The sequence below is a fragment of the Cynoglossus semilaevis genome, chromosome 19 (assembly GCF_000523025.1).
Source record: "Cynoglossus semilaevis isolate Cse_v1.0 chromosome 19, Cse_v1.0, whole genome shotgun sequence".
In the NCBI taxonomy this organism is placed as follows: domain Eukaryota; kingdom Metazoa; phylum Chordata; class Actinopteri; order Pleuronectiformes; family Cynoglossidae; genus Cynoglossus; species Cynoglossus semilaevis.
This window is the reverse complement of record NC_024325.1, coordinates 3,686,923-3,703,470: the sequence shown is the minus strand read 5'-3', so window position 1 is coordinate 3,703,470 and position 16,548 is coordinate 3,686,923. Positions and strand designations below refer to the sequence as shown.

Sequence of the window (16,548 nt, the reverse complement as noted above, 5' to 3'; positions counted from 1 at the left end):
GAAACACAGAAGGAAATTATTATACCAGTTATTAGTACCATTGCGTTTATGGCTTTGACTGTGTACTAAACCTCAATAAAATCAAGGCACTGCAACTGAATAATATTAATATCATATCATTAATATATCATTAATCAAAGAATAAAACAATTCCAAAATGATTATATTTGTTTAGCACATTCCAACAATGCAGTAACAGTAATATCTTGAGATACGAGTATTCCAAGACACGAGCAAGCCTTGGAGCAAATTTTTGGCTCTGCGATACGAGTAACGATTTGAGATACAAGCACGCTTACAGATGCCGACACTATGTTTGTTCCATTGTTATTAGCACTAATAAGGGAGTTTTTAGAGGGCTGGAACGGATTCATATTTTTTATGTTATTTTGAATGGGAAAAAAATTGATTTGCGATACGAGCACCTCGAGTTACGAGCTCGGTCCCGGAACGGCTCATGCTCGTATCGCAAGGTATTGCTGCATAAAATCTAAAATAAAATTCAAAATCAAATGTTAAACCTGACCCTACTTATGTGTACATTAAATCGTAAAGCACAGGCCTACTGGCCTGCTGAAAGATTGTAAAAATGAAATGTGTTCTCTCATAAAAAACAAGGAGCATTTAAGTCAATTGCTAGATCATTTCTCGTGTGCGCTGCTTTATTCCCACATCCAAGTACTGATCTTTATAACGGAGATCAAGTACGGTCGCGACGAAGTGCAGAGGATCTGAATAGATTTCAGTGAAACGTGTGCTGTCATACTCCAAGGGTGTACTTTTTATTGTTTTTACTCCGTGGTCCGTCTCATCCTCTTTGCTTAGACATACATATATATGTATATATATATATATATATATAATTCTACATATTTTTGGTACTAGTTCCAATAATATAGAGATAAAATATTAAGGAATGGCAATCTTGATTAATAATAATAATAATAATAATAATAGTTTTTATTTATTTTATTTTTAAGTGCCCTTCAGGGCACTCCATGTCACTTTACAAATATTAAAACAAAACAACAACACTCATGCTAATGCATTAATCATGAAAAATTTACGATCATGATTAATCATGAAAAATCCACAGCTACCCTGTGATTTTATCTGATTCCACTGTGTAATCAATGAACCGCCCTTGTTGTTTTGTATTGAACCAGACCCTGTTGTTTGCTTGTGTTAGGAATAGTTTGCAGATGTTGTCTGCACACTGCTTACGTGCGGAAGCACTCAAAGGATTATGGATGTGTCTCTGGGTTTATTATGCAATTACCAACTGATCATGCATAATTTAAACAACTGTTCACTTCTTCTGAAGACACACCACTTCACGTTATCTCCAGTTTGATATTCATCTGTTCCAGCGGATGAGTTCACCTTGTGATGTCAGTAAATGTATTATCAAACAGACAAAGACCTGGGCAATACTTCATTTTAAATTAGAATGCTTTATTCTTTATTTTGACGCTACTCTTCTACGGTCTCTACCGTCTGACACCGATGTATCTTTATCTGTTTAGCTTATTGTAACCACAGGGCTCAGTAGATCCAGAGACCAAGTCATTGCTTTGCAAGTCACAAGCAAGTCTCAAGTCTTTGCACTCAAGTCCGAATCAAGTCTCAAGTCAAAATAGGCAAAGTCCGAGTCGAATCCAAGTCAAGACTGAAAAGTGTCAAGTCAAGTCCCAAGTCCTGCCGTTTCTGTTTCGAGTCGTTTCGAGTCCTTCTACTCACTGCCACTCGTATTTTTTGGTTGATCATCTCGTAGTTTTTAAATCCGAACAACACGATCTTTGGTATCATTTTCTCTAACCCGCGCATTATTCGACAGCTCTTTCTCATTGGTTGTCCCGCAATTTGATTGGCTCCATATTATCGCGTCAAAACAACGTGGGTCTAATTTGATTGGATGTTGTGCCGACAGCACATACACACACACAGACGCACACACGTACACAATGAGAGATACAGAGCGCTCCTTAATAACTTATTTACATTTTGTCAAGTCGAGTCTAAAGTCATCAAATTGATGACTCGAGTCTGACTCGAGTCCAAGTCATGAGACTCGAGTCCACACCTCTGGTTATTGTACACTGACTGCTCGGTTGTAGTCCTGTAGACCACGAACTCGACCTAGACCACAATAAGTTTGGTGGAGAGCAGTGAAGGGCACATTATTTGATAAAAGCAATACAGATGAATTTGTTCTATGTTCTAGCCTTATTGTTGTAAGCAACGTTAATGGCATAATTATGATGGGAAGTGGTTTTAATTGCATTAGCTGTTAATGGAAAAAGTATTGCCTTTTAAACTCCATTTATAATATTTGTTTCTCGGCTACAGAATGACTTGCGGGAAAGAAATGTTTTCACGCCCCTCGACACAAATAAAAACACTATTGAGAACCTGATAACATGTATATATTTTTTATATCTGTACAAACCACTCTATGAGTTGCTGCCACCTAGTGACTGGAGGCTTGTTATCATTTATGCATTACAGCAGTGGTACACTTCTGTCGGGCCATATACCATATTCAATTGGAAGCCCCGCAGTACCTTACCGTGCCGCGCCCCACTATTTGGAAATACTAGTTTAGGGAAATTTCTGGGAGTGAGTTGATTAGAAGAATCCGTGCATGCAACTGGCAAAATGATCATGTATTATTTTTTTTCCATCTAAGATAAGACATGGTTTATTACCTTCTGTGTAAAAGTCTCAGATATTATATATGTGCATGGGTTTCTAAAGGAGATACATTGGATTCGGTGCTTATTGAATAGGAAACTCAACCCAACACAACTCCTGACACTATTACTACAACAACTACTACTACTAACAATAAAATAGGAAGTTGCCAAACATCCCAAATTTGCAGTTGTGTCAAACAGGTGGAGGTTATCTCTGGTTCCGCAACAGGCATTCTTTCAGGGGCTCCTGGGTCTGCTGCGGACACTCTTCTTTGGGTTCCTACTCCTGTTGTCTCTATGGTGGAACCAGAACCACCTGCAGTGGCCTCTCTAGTGGGTCCAGAGGACTTTTATTTCTCTTGGGCTTAATTTTTGTGTTTAATACAGAGGCCTTGTTTGCTTCTGGACATAATGGAGGTTGTTTGCTTGTTGGGATTGTTGCTTTGTTTCATGTCTCTGTGTTTATGTTTCTTGTTTTTGTCTCTGTGATTCTGTGGTGCACCCAGTTCTGACCTCTGACAAAAATAAAAATTGCAGACTGTATACTATACAGATTATTCAGCCCAAATTGTAAATTGTATCCATCAGTCTAACGTCTGTTTCAGTCTCAACGATCTACAGCAGCGTTTTGTTGTATGTCAGTATTCAGTTTGTTTTGAAAGTGCACAGCAGGGCAAGAGGTCAAAGCTTTATAAGACAAGAGAATTGAAAGTGCAGAGGAACAGCTGTCCAGATGATGGATGGGGCCCAGGTGCCTTAGAGAGATGAGGAGGAAGAGGAGAAAAGAGGAACGTGTTGATCTGCATTTTATCCCCATCTAGGTGAAATGCAGAGGAAATCAGTCTGGCTTGCTACGAGAAGGATTTATGATCGCAACAGTCTTGATGGATGGATGCTACCTGCAGAGTGTGATCTTTTTCCTGCGGCTCTTTATGTCCGATATTTGATATTCCCCAAAGCAGGCCCAGCTAAACACTTGCTGTGATGGGCTTGCGCCCTCGGAGTAACTGGTGGTCAAATATGTGATATACTCCACAGACGGGAAGACATTATTCAAATATTGGCTAAATTCCCAGCAGCAGAATGCAATCAACGCATTGACACGGCAAGTGTTTATCCCCCTTTTTGAATTATAGGCTTTGCCCTAGTGATATTTAGGAGCCTCTGATCAGCAGTTCCCAGGTAGACACAGCAAGCTGCCTGACTGATAGTAGAGAGGAAGAGATGGGGCAGCATAAAGGAGCGCTGATTTCTTCGGCGGGGAATGTGCTGAAGCAGCGGTCTCCGGGCAGCCACTGTCCATTTGTTAAGAGGCCTGTCACTTCCACTGCCGACCCTGTGGATCTTGTGGGTAGTTTATGTATTGATTTAATGGCGAGTCCTTCTCTATTTTTTACCATAACTGATGGCTCAGTTGGCTGAATTTAAGTTGGTAGTCGCGCAGGTCCGTCCGTTGCCGGTGAATATGCAGGGGACACAGCCGTAGAAGTTTAAATCGGCGTTCACATCATGTCTTACACGCATCGTGTTGGATAAAAAAAGTCTGTCTGTGTTTGTCTGTGAAAAATAGACATTGTTTTATTTTTCTCTACAAAGATTTTTACTGCATCACTTTTTCTATACTTTACAAAAGCCCTGCAACAACAAAACTGAAATCTCCCGGGACTCTGCCAGCCGTCCGAGCATAGCGCCACAGCGTAATACTGAAAGTGAGCCGCGCAGCTTTGAAGAAGAAAAAGGCACATGTTTCACACGAGTGTAGTCTCAGTGATAGGTCTCTGAAATTATCCATTGGAAAATCTCTTAGAAGCCGGAAGACACGTGAGGCAAGTCAGATAAATACTACAGTTGGCCAATGGCTGGGCTGTGTTTTTCCCCAGTGTTCCTGTTTAGATGTAGGCTCTGAAGGAATTTCTACCATATGCTGTTCTCTGGGTTGTAGCTACTATCAAGGGCAAGGACTTCCTTCCTCTCATTGTGGAACTCGGATACTGTAGATAAAGAGATTGTCTTCAAATGGAATAATCACAGATACACTCTTGATAACAATGTTTTTTTTTATTATTTATCACAAAACATATTCTTAATATCCATCCATCCATCCATCCATTTTCATCCGCTTATCCGTTTCCGGGTCGCGGGGGCAGCAGTCGCCACCCAAATCACATTGCACCGTACCCTCATTGTGGAACTCAGATACTGTAGATAAAGAGATTGTCTTCAAATGGAATAATCACAGATACACTCTTTATAACAACGATTTTTCAAATTATTTATCACAAAACATATACTTTATATATATATATATATATATATATATATTGGATCATATAAGCATTTCTCCAAGCTTTAAACAAGGTAGTTACATGTTGTCATGACCGGCATATGTGCCGAACAAATGCCTTGGTTCTGTATTTTTAGAAGCCACCCACATATAATAGCCCAAATAAAGTTGGGCAAATAGTTCTTTAATAACAGTCAGTTTCTCTTCTCTTCTACACCAAACAAGAGTTAGTAGCTATTAACGAAAACATCTCCTGTAGCTAAGGGTCATTGGGCTTGTACCTGGATGTTTTGGACACTCGCGTGAAGACGGGGTAGAGCTGTCAACTCGGGATGTCTGATATTAACTTTTTTGCTGATATCTGATGTGCAGATATTGTCAACAGCAGGGGGCAGTGAGTCCGAAAGCACCAAGTCTCATGCCTCTGTTTTTGAGGCAACTGACCGCAGCTGTGGCTAGAAGGTGGTTGGTGCCTTTCATATATACCCGTGGTGGCAAAACTGTTGGTTCTCTCTTCGTGTGTTCCTTAAGAAATATGAAGGATTTTGGATAGGAGATCACCATTTAGCGCCTCAAGTGGTGGAGTCAGTGCAGTGTTTGAGGCGGGGATAGGTTGCTGCTGACCTAGATTCAGGATGTTGTGGGTCAACGGAGGAAAAACTTTGAAGGGCTACTTAGTCTCACCAACAGAAATCAGAGCCTGGACACCTACCCCTCGCCCCCCTAACTCTGAGAATGGTAGTGGGGTTGGTTGAAAAGCCTGTTGGTGGCAAGGCTTCGGGGTGGACAAGAGCTGCCCTGATTTTCTTAAGGCTCTTGATGTTGTGGGGTCATCTGTATATACCATCCATCCATCCATTTTCGTCCGCTTATCTATTACCGGGTCGCGAGAGTAGCAACCCAAATCGCACTGCACCGTACCAGCCCCTCGTAAAACTTCCTGCGGGTGATGGGTCTACTGGAAGGTACTCCAATGACAGAGACATTGCTCTACCACCATGTTGCCCTTAAATAGATTCCCTTTCTTAATAATAATATTTTTTTGGCAACTGCACAAAAGTGCTTTTTCCTGATGTAAATATCTGAATATTTGAAACTTAACTTTTCACGCTTAACTTTATTTCTAACTGTCTATTTTTCTTTTTTTTTTTTTTAGGGTCAGGCAGTTTGTTGTAATTTGAGTGTAACATGGACTGGTGTGATGAAATAAGGCAGAGAGATGGATGCAGATATAGTAGCATTTCCAGTTGCTACAGTACAGTATGCATGAATTATGAAATGCGCACTTGGGAGTAGATGTAGTGCAGATCATGCATAAATGCAAGAGCAAGCTGGGCTGTGCAAGTTTTTAAGGACACGAGTGTATGAGGGGATTGCTGAAGGAGAGCCTGTGCTGCTGCAGCTTTCATGCTCCCTTGAAATGGCATGTGTAGGAGGCTCAGCACGGTGCAGTGTCACGAGGCAATGTGGAAAACTGTCTGTGTATTGAAAGAAGCTATTTTAAACTGAATGACTGTTCTGTATTTTTGGAACCATGTCATAGAGTGCTGTTTTGTAAATTACATTTATACGTCTGAAAACTGATCTCTAGATTATTCCACAATCATGATGAGGTTTAGGTCTGACCAAATTAAAAAAAAAACAAAAAACAGTTCTGACTCTTTCAACAGTTTCAACATTATCCTGTACCGTATTATCTGGATTATAAGTCACTTTTTTCATCCTTTGGCTGGGTTTGCGACTTCAAGTGCGACTTATATCTTAAAATATCTCATTTCACATGTTCGTTATTTTTCACACTGACAGCCACTAGATGGCACTCTAGGCTCGCGTAGTAGTATCTGCTACTCTTGTACCACTGAAAATGTACATGTTTGTTATTTTTCACGCTGACAGACGCTAGAGGGCACTCTAGGCTTCTTCTTCATTATGGAATTTTTTGGCTAGTGCGACTTATACTCTGCAGCGTCTTATAGTCTGAAAAATATGGTAATCAAATTAAGGTGGTTACCTACATTTAATACATGTTTTACTTTGCTAGGGTTCGGTTCACATACCTATTATATATATTATATATTATATATATGGGCCATTCAACAACCTTTTATTATTGGCAAATATGGCATGTGTCTTAAACAAGACAACCAGACGTCTTGGGTGGGGGAGGGCATGATGGAGTGCTGCTGTACCAATGCTTGAATGATAACAAGCCTCCAGTCACTAGGTGGCAGCAACTCATACAGTGGTTTGTAAAGATAAAGATATATGCAGTACATGTTATGAAGTTCTCAATAGTATTTCAATTTGTGGGGGTGTGGATCAGAGGGACGGGGACGGGCATGACAGAAATTCAATTGCGAACCACTGCTTTAAGCCAAGGGACGCATTTAATGGCTGCTGTCTTTTGAGGTTACTCCAGGGGCAGTACTGAGGAGGAGGGATCGGGGGGGTGGATTATTCCAAACTCAAAAAGTATCAGACACACTACAATTTTACTATGGTTTCTTTTGAACCAGAGAAGAAAGTAAGAACTTTGCCCTGGGGGGATGTTCTCTTTTGACTACACAGCAGTCTCCATCGTCATCACCGGCAGCGGCAGAAGGGGCAGCAGTGGCAGGGGCAGGAGGAGCAGCAGCCAATTATAAGACCTGGAGAGAAACCGTTGTAGTCTAACTTTGAGGATGTCATCATTAGGGGCAGTCTGTACGGGATTCAAGACATTTCAATCCAGCCGTTTGATCCTCCTGTCAGATCTGATCTCAGCTTGTGTGATCTATTATGGATGGAGATGGAGGGGGTAATAAAAAGAAGTTTCAGTAGAGGCTCTCTAGTTCTGTCCTCAAACTGCATACGCTTTCTCTCCCATTGTCTCTTCAGAACATCAACTACAGCTTCTCGGGCAGTGACAGAGTGACAGGCTATTGCCGTAGCTTGAATAAAAATGTTCTGCTCTTTGGCCGCTCTGCGGCATGAGGAAGTCTAATGATCTTATCCACGCTTTCCCAGCTAACGCCTCATTCTACAGGGAGTAACAGCTATGTTGTGAGAGCTGTGAAAAAAAAAAAAAAAGTTCAACATTGCTGTGTGTGGCAGGTGTTGCGCAGCAATACCAGATGGACACTTGATCACTTGTCATACAATCCCGTAGAAAAATGCACTTTGACTAACTGATCGTTATTTATATATACATATATATATAACTGATAAGTAATCGTTATTTATATATATATATGTGCATATATGTGTATATATGTGCATATATATATATGTATGTGTGTAAATGTAAATGTGTATATACTGTATTTGTATGTGTGTATATATGTGTATGTGTGTGTGTATATATATACACACACACATACACGTGATATATTAGATTTAAATATTTTATAGTAATGAAGTTGTGAAACCTACTAAAACATGTGTCTCGTGACGTCATAGACGACTACTGTAGCAGTCATGTTCAAAGGCATTTACTCAAAGGTCAGCGAGGGGCTTCACAGGTCGTCCTCGGGGGGACAATGTGGTAATAAAAAAAAGTAAAGAACTAAAATGTTTCTCTCTAAAGTCAGCATCTCTCTCACTTGGACGTGGTCCAGCTCTGAATTTGTGGACCTGAGTAAAAGTAAAGTGAGTCTTTTGCTGATTTAGTACTTTTTTATTTTTCATAGTTTCCTTTCCAGTGAATCACTGGGACTGCGTGGCTGCAGTGCGTGTAGTTTGAAACAGGTTTTCCTTTTTTTCTTTCTTTTTTTTTTTTTTTCAGTATACCTAAAATAGAAGCTTTTTTTTCCTCTGGTCTGCTTCCATAACAGTTCCTTCCATATGAGTCTGTTTTGTTCCACCTGAGGCTTTTATAAAGATGGTTCTCCTCTGGGATAAACCCAGCAGCTGATGCGAAGCAATAGCTCAGGTTTCTCCTTCTCTTTTTCTAGCACACACACACACACACACACATTTGTTTTCTTTTCACGCATGGGCAGAACAGTGTGCGATGTACTGTATGTCCAATAATTCCACTCTCCATCAACGTATTGTTGCTTTAATGTGCAGTCTAGACACGCACGATTATTTGTGCACAGTGCTTGAGTTTAGAAATTCCATCTCAACACTTAGCGCAGCTTGCGTCAGGCCAGTCTCAACAAGCACAGGGCCGTAACTCTGAAGCTGACAAGCAGACTGATTCGATTGTCAAGGTGGACTGTGGGAAGGACTGTGGACTGCTGACGACTGCACTGAAGCCTTAAAAAGAAACGTCAAGATGCACAGCGAAGTCTACAATCCACCAACTCTTGTGGACAATTTATACTTAGTCTTAATTATTATTACATATTACAATAATACATTCTTGTCTTTCTGTAGCCAGCAATATACAGAAAGATGTTTTTTTTTTTTCATTTAGGAATGTTGTTTATCCATGTAAATCATGATAAACCTGATTTAAAAAAAAAATTAAATTATTATCAGATTCATTGTTTTCGATCATGATCAATCTTACTATATCTAATCGTACTATACCAATCCACTGACAGCCCTTATACAGTATATACAGAGAGAGCAATGCAAATTTGATGTGGCCTCGTCAGTGCCAGCGCTGGTCAACAGGAAGCAGGTCATGAACCAATGAACATCAGAGGCCCTTCTATATAAACGTATTATAAATACGTGACACGAGGAACAAGGTCAAAAGGGTACGCACTGCACTCACTTCCAGTTCACATACATGGAATCAAATACAAGTCCAGTCATCTGTGCATCTGCATTGCATCATGTCAAACATCCTAGAACAGCATGGATGATGCATGTGAATCATAACAACCCGGGTTTCATAACCTTTTCCATCACATATTTATTTCTTCAAACCTGTATTTAACCATAAGCAGTAATTATTATTTATATATATGTATATATATCTCCATATATGTGTATATATGTGCATATATATATACATATATATTTATAACTGATAAGTAATCGTTATTTATATGTATATATATATGTGTATATATATGTGCATATATGTGTAAAAACAAACAGAACAGAACAAAAGAAAAAAAAACAAACTCCAGATGCACAGGACAAAGTTAAGCTTTGTGAATTCATCAACTGACACGAATCCTATTCGCCAAACCTTTCTAATTTATATAATTGATTTATATTATCATTACACTTCTGCTTTTTCCCAGCAATGCCCACATTTCCACAAATAGATGGCGTCGAAAACGCTAAAAGCATTTTAGCCCTTTATGCATGTCTTAGTTTACACAGTCGCTCAATCTATCTTCTGCTGACCCGGCCCCGCCTGTTCAAAACGTCAAAACGTTTGCCCACGCCTGGACTAGAGGTTATTGTACAATCAAGATACTAAGCAGAGAACTTTGTGTTCACAATTTCTTTCTTTTGGAAGCAGCAGACCAAAGAACATGGCAGCAGTGACAGAGTGAACAGATGTATTGCAATTCTCACAGGTCATTGAGCTGTTGAAAGAAACAACACAAGTGGTTGTAAAAGAAAAACTTTCACTTTGTTTCACTGCACTTGACAAGGAACATGCTGTTTGGCTCCTTTGAAAACACTGGGCTTGTTGTAAAAAAAATACGAATGATTTCTGTGAATGTAACAATAGTGAAATGTTGAGGGAGATTGAAATAAACCTTATTTAAACAGCTTTTCCTTTATCATTCTAAACTCTGCTCTTCAAGTTCAAACTTTTGATAAATATATTGTGCAGACTAGGTGCCCACTTTTACTTTAATTGAACCAGAGTTTTAATTTAATTAATAGTTTGTTTATAGCCCAATAACTGCCAAAGAAATGAGCCTAAGCCGGCGTTTCCATTTAAGGCTAATAAGCTAATGTTAGCTTGGAAGGTTGATGTTAAAGTGCAAGTCGAGTGGCAAGTCTCTTTACATTTTGTCAAGCCGAGTCTAAAGTCATCAAATTGATGACTCGAGTCTGACTCGAGTCCAAGTCCTGCGACTCGAGTCCACACCTCTGCTAATAAGCAACTTAACATTGACTTCTGGTGGAGAAATATATGTTACCTACACCTTTATGAACCATGAGAACTATTTTCTTCCATGAGAAAGTAAAGAAGGAATATTCCATATCTCTTTTTTAAAAGTGTTGATATGTATTTTAAGTTGCACAGAACCTGTGATTCATAACAGAAAATGCTATTGACATGATGTTTTAACCCTGGTTTATATGAGATCTTATTGATCGGTGTTTAATACACTGACCTTCATAAAAGTCTTTCATGTGTCTTATGTCTCTGTGATTAAACTAAGGTGTAATGAAAAGTGACAGTGTCCCGTTGTTAGGCCGTGGAGTTTAGTTTTCCAGCCGAGAAAGCGATTAACCTGCAGGAAGATTGAATTAGAGGGAATGGGACCTGAGTTGACCTGACAGGTCAAGCTTGGATTTGGGATATTATTTTTTACATGCAAGGCAAAAAGTTGATTATAGCTTTTAACTGAGACGGACCAGATACAGCCATCTTTAGCCAACTCTACATGCTCTCATGTTATTGTCATTCCTGGTCCCGGATCGAGTACAGGTGAAGTGTTCAATATAGTGCAGACACTATGAACACCTCACTATTCACTACTCCTGTGACCCATGCTTGGTCTGTGTGCGTCATCACAGCTAGTATCGTATTTCCGGGCTATAAGTCTTTCCGGACTATAAGTCGCATCAGCCCAAAAAAAAGCATAATCAATAAGGAAAAACATATATAAGCAGATACTTGTACACAAGCCTAGAGTGCCCGCTAGTGGCTGGCAAAAAAAAACAAAGANGAGCTCCCTGTTGGCCATCATCACTATCTTCCTGCCCAGCGGAGGATGTGAGAGGAGGATCTGCACTCTGGCTGGTTACATGCAAATGTCTGCAGGTTGGTACAAACGTACATTCGCGATACTCAAGTTTTTGACATCACCGGTGTTGAATAAAACATCTTCTTCATCTTTTCATAACCCAGCCATTGTGAAGCAAACACACACAAAAAAAGGGGAGCGATCCTTCTCACTAATCAGTCAAAAAAAAGACGGTTCGTGAAGAGCACAGTTGCTGCTAGGCAACCAGAAAGTGTGGCATTTGTAGGGGTGAACTTTTGAAGCGAAGGCAAAGATAGATTTAGAGCCTGCTGTAAAAAGACAATTACGCTTGCTGAACACAGGTCATTGGTTTTGAGCTACACGCAGCTTATCAGGCTCGGGCTTTTCAGTCTTGTAAACAATGTACATGTCTTGTCAGTGCTTGTTCTTTAAAGTTATATATGATACTCCAACTTTAAAACTTCCCTACGTGAATGGAAGCATTTCACCGCTGTACTGGTACAAAAGTATCAGTATTTGTTCTTTTAAATTCAAAAGCCGTATCTGGTATTTGTCTGTTAAATATTTCACTGAACACGGCCTGTGTCCATACACCGATTTGGAGTAAATACAGTGTTTTTTCAAGTATCCATGCACTTAAACAGACATCAAAGATTGCAACTAATGAGAGAGTAAAGCAGCTTTATTCAGCTTTCGCCTTAAGTTGAAACTTGGAGAAGCCACAGTCGGCCCACATGACATAGTACCGTATTTTCCTGGACTATAAGTCGCTTTCGAGGGTAAGTCGCACCAGTGCCCTCTAGCGGCTGTCGGTGTTAAAATAACGAACATGCTAATTTTTTGTGGTACATGAGTTGCAGATACTGGTACGCAAGCCTAAAGTGACCTGTAGCGGCTGTCAGTGTGAAAATAACAAAAAGGTGAAATAATATATTTTAACCCTTTCATGCATGACCGTCACTACAGTGGACAGCTATGAAAATGTCATTTTCGATGATAAGAATAGGTTTTGATGGCAGTGTTGCATATAAGACTCTACAGTGGACGCCTGAGGATCACCCAACACGTGTTGTAGCAGAGAGAAAACTGGGTTTTTATTTCTGTAACTCTAATCTTTTATGCATGCTTCTTTCTTTTTTTTTTTTATCAACAAACTACATTTTTAATCTCCACAAACTTTCAATTATAATTTTTCTCCCCTCTTCTAATTCATCAGAGTCAGCAACACTATTGTGTACCCTATCCGTGGCATATAAGTCACAAACCCAGCCAAAGATATGAAAAAAAGTGCAACTTATAGTCCAGAAAATCCAATGGTGTACATAAAAAAAATACAGGTTGCATTGCAGTTATAAGAGATTATGCACAAAGTGACAAATGATAAATAGTTTCACTACTGCTTGTATACATTTGAAGAAGTGCGTCTTCTCTTTTAAACAACCCGCAGGTCATTCAAGTTAGGTCCTTATTTATACTTAATATATTAGGTTTACTTGGATTTGTTTAAAGGGGTTGGAAACCAACAAGGTGCAGTTATAGTGGCTAAGTCTAGTAGTAGTTCTTTGGTAGTATTTACGGAAAAAAAAAATCATATGGTGATATATAAGAGCCTGTTAGTGCTTCATTAGTACGTGTTGTAGCAGAGAGAGAGAGAACTGGGTTTTTATTTCTGTAACTCTAAGTGTTGTAGCAGAGAGAAAACTGGGTTTTTATTTCTGTAACTCTAATCTTTTATGCATGCTTCTTTCTTTTTTTTTTTTATCAACAAACTACATTTTTAATCTCCACAAACTTTCAATTATAATTTTTCTCCCCTCTTCTAATTCATCAGAGTCAGCAACACTATTGTGTACCCTATCCGTGGCATACTGAGTAGCTAATTTGAATGCATACCTGAGGTGTTAAATGAGCGTAATTAGAAGCTAAATATATTATGCAGGAAAATTTCAATTTTCCCCAGGCTGGTTAATGTTATGCCTTAAGGGTGCTTCTAGCTTAAAGTGACCAAACCAATGTTTTTGGCTGACTTTGAAATCACTGTTAGTTGGTATGTGTACGAAGGAGCTTACGATCCTGTTCAGTGTCTCTGAGTGAAAAGCAAGGACTTTGTTCCATTTCTACTCTTGATTGTATTGTATGTGTATTAGTCAGAGGTGGGACCAAGTCATTGCTTTGCAAGTCACAAGCAAGTCTCAAGTCTTTGCACTCAAATCCGAATCAAGTCTCAAGTCAAAATAGGCAAAGTCCGAGTCGAATCCAAGTCAAGACTGAAAAGACTGAATACTAAGAAAAGAAACAGGACATCGTATGAAATTTAACAGCGTAATAAACTTCGGCCAGTAACGGGCTGAATTTAAATCGACCTTGCACTTTTACATCCTTTCGCTTCTGTCTGCTAAGAAATATGAACTTTTCTAGGTAGACAGACTTTGGGTTTAAAAAGCTTTTCATTTTTCCACCTGGACTGTTGAATTAATTTCACACAGTAACGTAATTTCCGGACTATAATCCGCTACTTTTTTCACATGATTTGAACCCCGCGGCTTAAACAATAATGCGGCTAATTTATGGAATTTTACGGGCTAATGTAGTTCATACCGCTAGCGATCATTGACTTGGTAGGCTACTGTGTGTTATACTAGTAGCTTATGTGTGTCTGTGAATGGCTGTTAAAACTCTGTTTATGTTCTGTTGTGATCGGTGTGGCTGATAATAAAGACCCCAACTTCACTGTTTCTGTTTACCTCTGCTGCGGACAAGCGCAAAGTGAAGGGAGTTAGCCCCGGAGCTAATGTTAGCAACAACCCTGGAGCAGATCACTAAGTCTCCCCTGTCCAACTACAGTCGGGGCGCTGAAGGAAGAAAGAGTGGAACGTGTGCACGGTCCGGAAAAAAGCTTTTATTTAATTAAATGTGAAAAAAAAAAATTGTGTAAATATCCCATGTTACAACGTGAACACCCGCAGCTTACAGTGAAGTGCGGCCTATATATGTACAATAATTTTTTTTCTTTTGAAATTTAGTGGGTGCGCTCAGTAGTCCAGAAATGACGGTAAATATTTAATCTCGTTGAATCTATACCCGTTTATCTGCATCATCATCACTTACTGTCAAGTGCAACTCGGAAAGCACTGACTTTGGCTTGGCAAAGGAAACTCTATATGTACTCTATGGGTTGCTCTATATGTGTGTTTTCCCTATCTGAATTCATATATATCTGAATGATGGCGACACAAATACATTCTTACAAGAAATCAGATTTTAAAAAAAATAATTTTTTTTTACTATTGGACTTTGACAAGTATGTGTGGATGATCGATCCTGTCGTCATTATAATTCTTAAGGGTTCTTTTTTTTTTTTTTCACTTCAAGCAGGGCTGAAACACTGTTTGATTGTCTTTGAACTTTCTGCAGCAGCCCCCGGGCCAACTGTGTAGCCGTCTTCTCGTATAGTTGTAGCTCCGTAGTGAAATCAATGCTTCTTTTTTGGAGCCAAAAAACGCTTTTCACGTTGATACTTTCTTTGCCGGCCCGTTAGTACATCTTCATGACAATCAGGCCCTTTAACTCTTTTGATCTTTTTACTTGTTTTGCTTCAAGATAAGATATTTAATTCTCTTTCATCGTGAGTCAGTCGGCCCGAAGCTCCCTCGCAGCTCAAAAGTACATCTTGCAGGGAAAACTTGTTACCAGAAGAAGAATCCCACTGATCCCATGAAAAAGAAAATCAAACAAAAAACTCCGCTTATTGAACCGAGATGTGTGTCGAGCAGAGGTGGGACCAAGTCATTGCTTTGCAAGTCACAAGCAAGTCTCAAGTCCGAATCAAGTCTCAAGTCAAAATAGGCAAAGTCCGAGTCGAATCCAAGTCAAGACTGAAAAGTGTCAAGCCCCAAGTCCTGCCGTTTCTGTTTCGAGTCCTTCCACTCACTGCCACTCGTTTTTTGTTGATCATCTCGTAGTTTTTAAATCCGAACAACACGATCTTTGGTATCATTTTCTCTAACCCGCGCGTTGTTAGACAGCTCTTTCTCATCGTTTGTCCCGCAATTTGATTGGCTCGATATTAACGCGTCAAAACAACGTGGGTCTAATTTGTTTCGGAGTTTCGGGTTTCGGAGAAAGTCTCAAGTCTTGTCGAGTCAAAGGGCTCGAGTCCAAGTGAAGTCACGAGTCATTGATGTTAAAGTCCAAGTCGAGTTCCAAGTCTCTTTACATTTTGTCAAGTCGAGTCTGAAGTTATCAAATTGATGACTCGAGTCTGACTCGAGTCCAAGTCATGAGACTCGAGTCCACACCTCTGGTGTCTAGTCTTGGCTTTTGTGTGGTTAAATGTTTGTGTTGTGTGTGTGTGTGTGTGCAGACAGGAAGTGACCTAGATTTGCTTAAGTGTGTGACATTAAAACCCCTACCTGGGACAAACCTTGTGTTGACAACAGACATTAATCATGGATGCGCATCGTGTCAGTCATTGTGTTTGTGGATTACAACCAAGACACACACACACAGAGATTTATGGGAAAAATCTTGTGCATTATATTTTTCATTACTTGGACAAATTCATATATCTAACCTTACCTAGAGTTCTCCATATTTTGAACTGGTGTCCTCTGCCATCTCCTGATGATTACTGCTTAGATTGGCACTAGCTCCCTCTGCTGCCTGATTGGTAGGATTCCACTGTAGAATGGATTGATCTTTATCTGACCTTTAACTGTACTCACCCCCCCCC

At 39.7% G+C, this 16,548-nt stretch overlaps 1 protein-coding gene across 1 annotated transcript in view; it reads left to right on the top strand.

Annotated features, from left to right (window-relative positions):
• Positions 1-11,783: 11,783 nt before the first annotated feature.
• lhfpl7 (LHFPL tetraspan subfamily member 7) overlaps positions 11,784-16,548 on the top strand; it is a 58,618-nt gene continuing 53,853 nt past the window's right edge. The window contains exon 1 of the mRNA XM_017041792.2: positions 11,784-11,872. Coding sequence (XP_016897281.1) covers positions 11,857-11,872 — 16 coding nt within the window. The 5' untranslated portion in view covers positions 11,784-11,856. The remainder of the gene's footprint in view (positions 11,873-16,548) is intronic.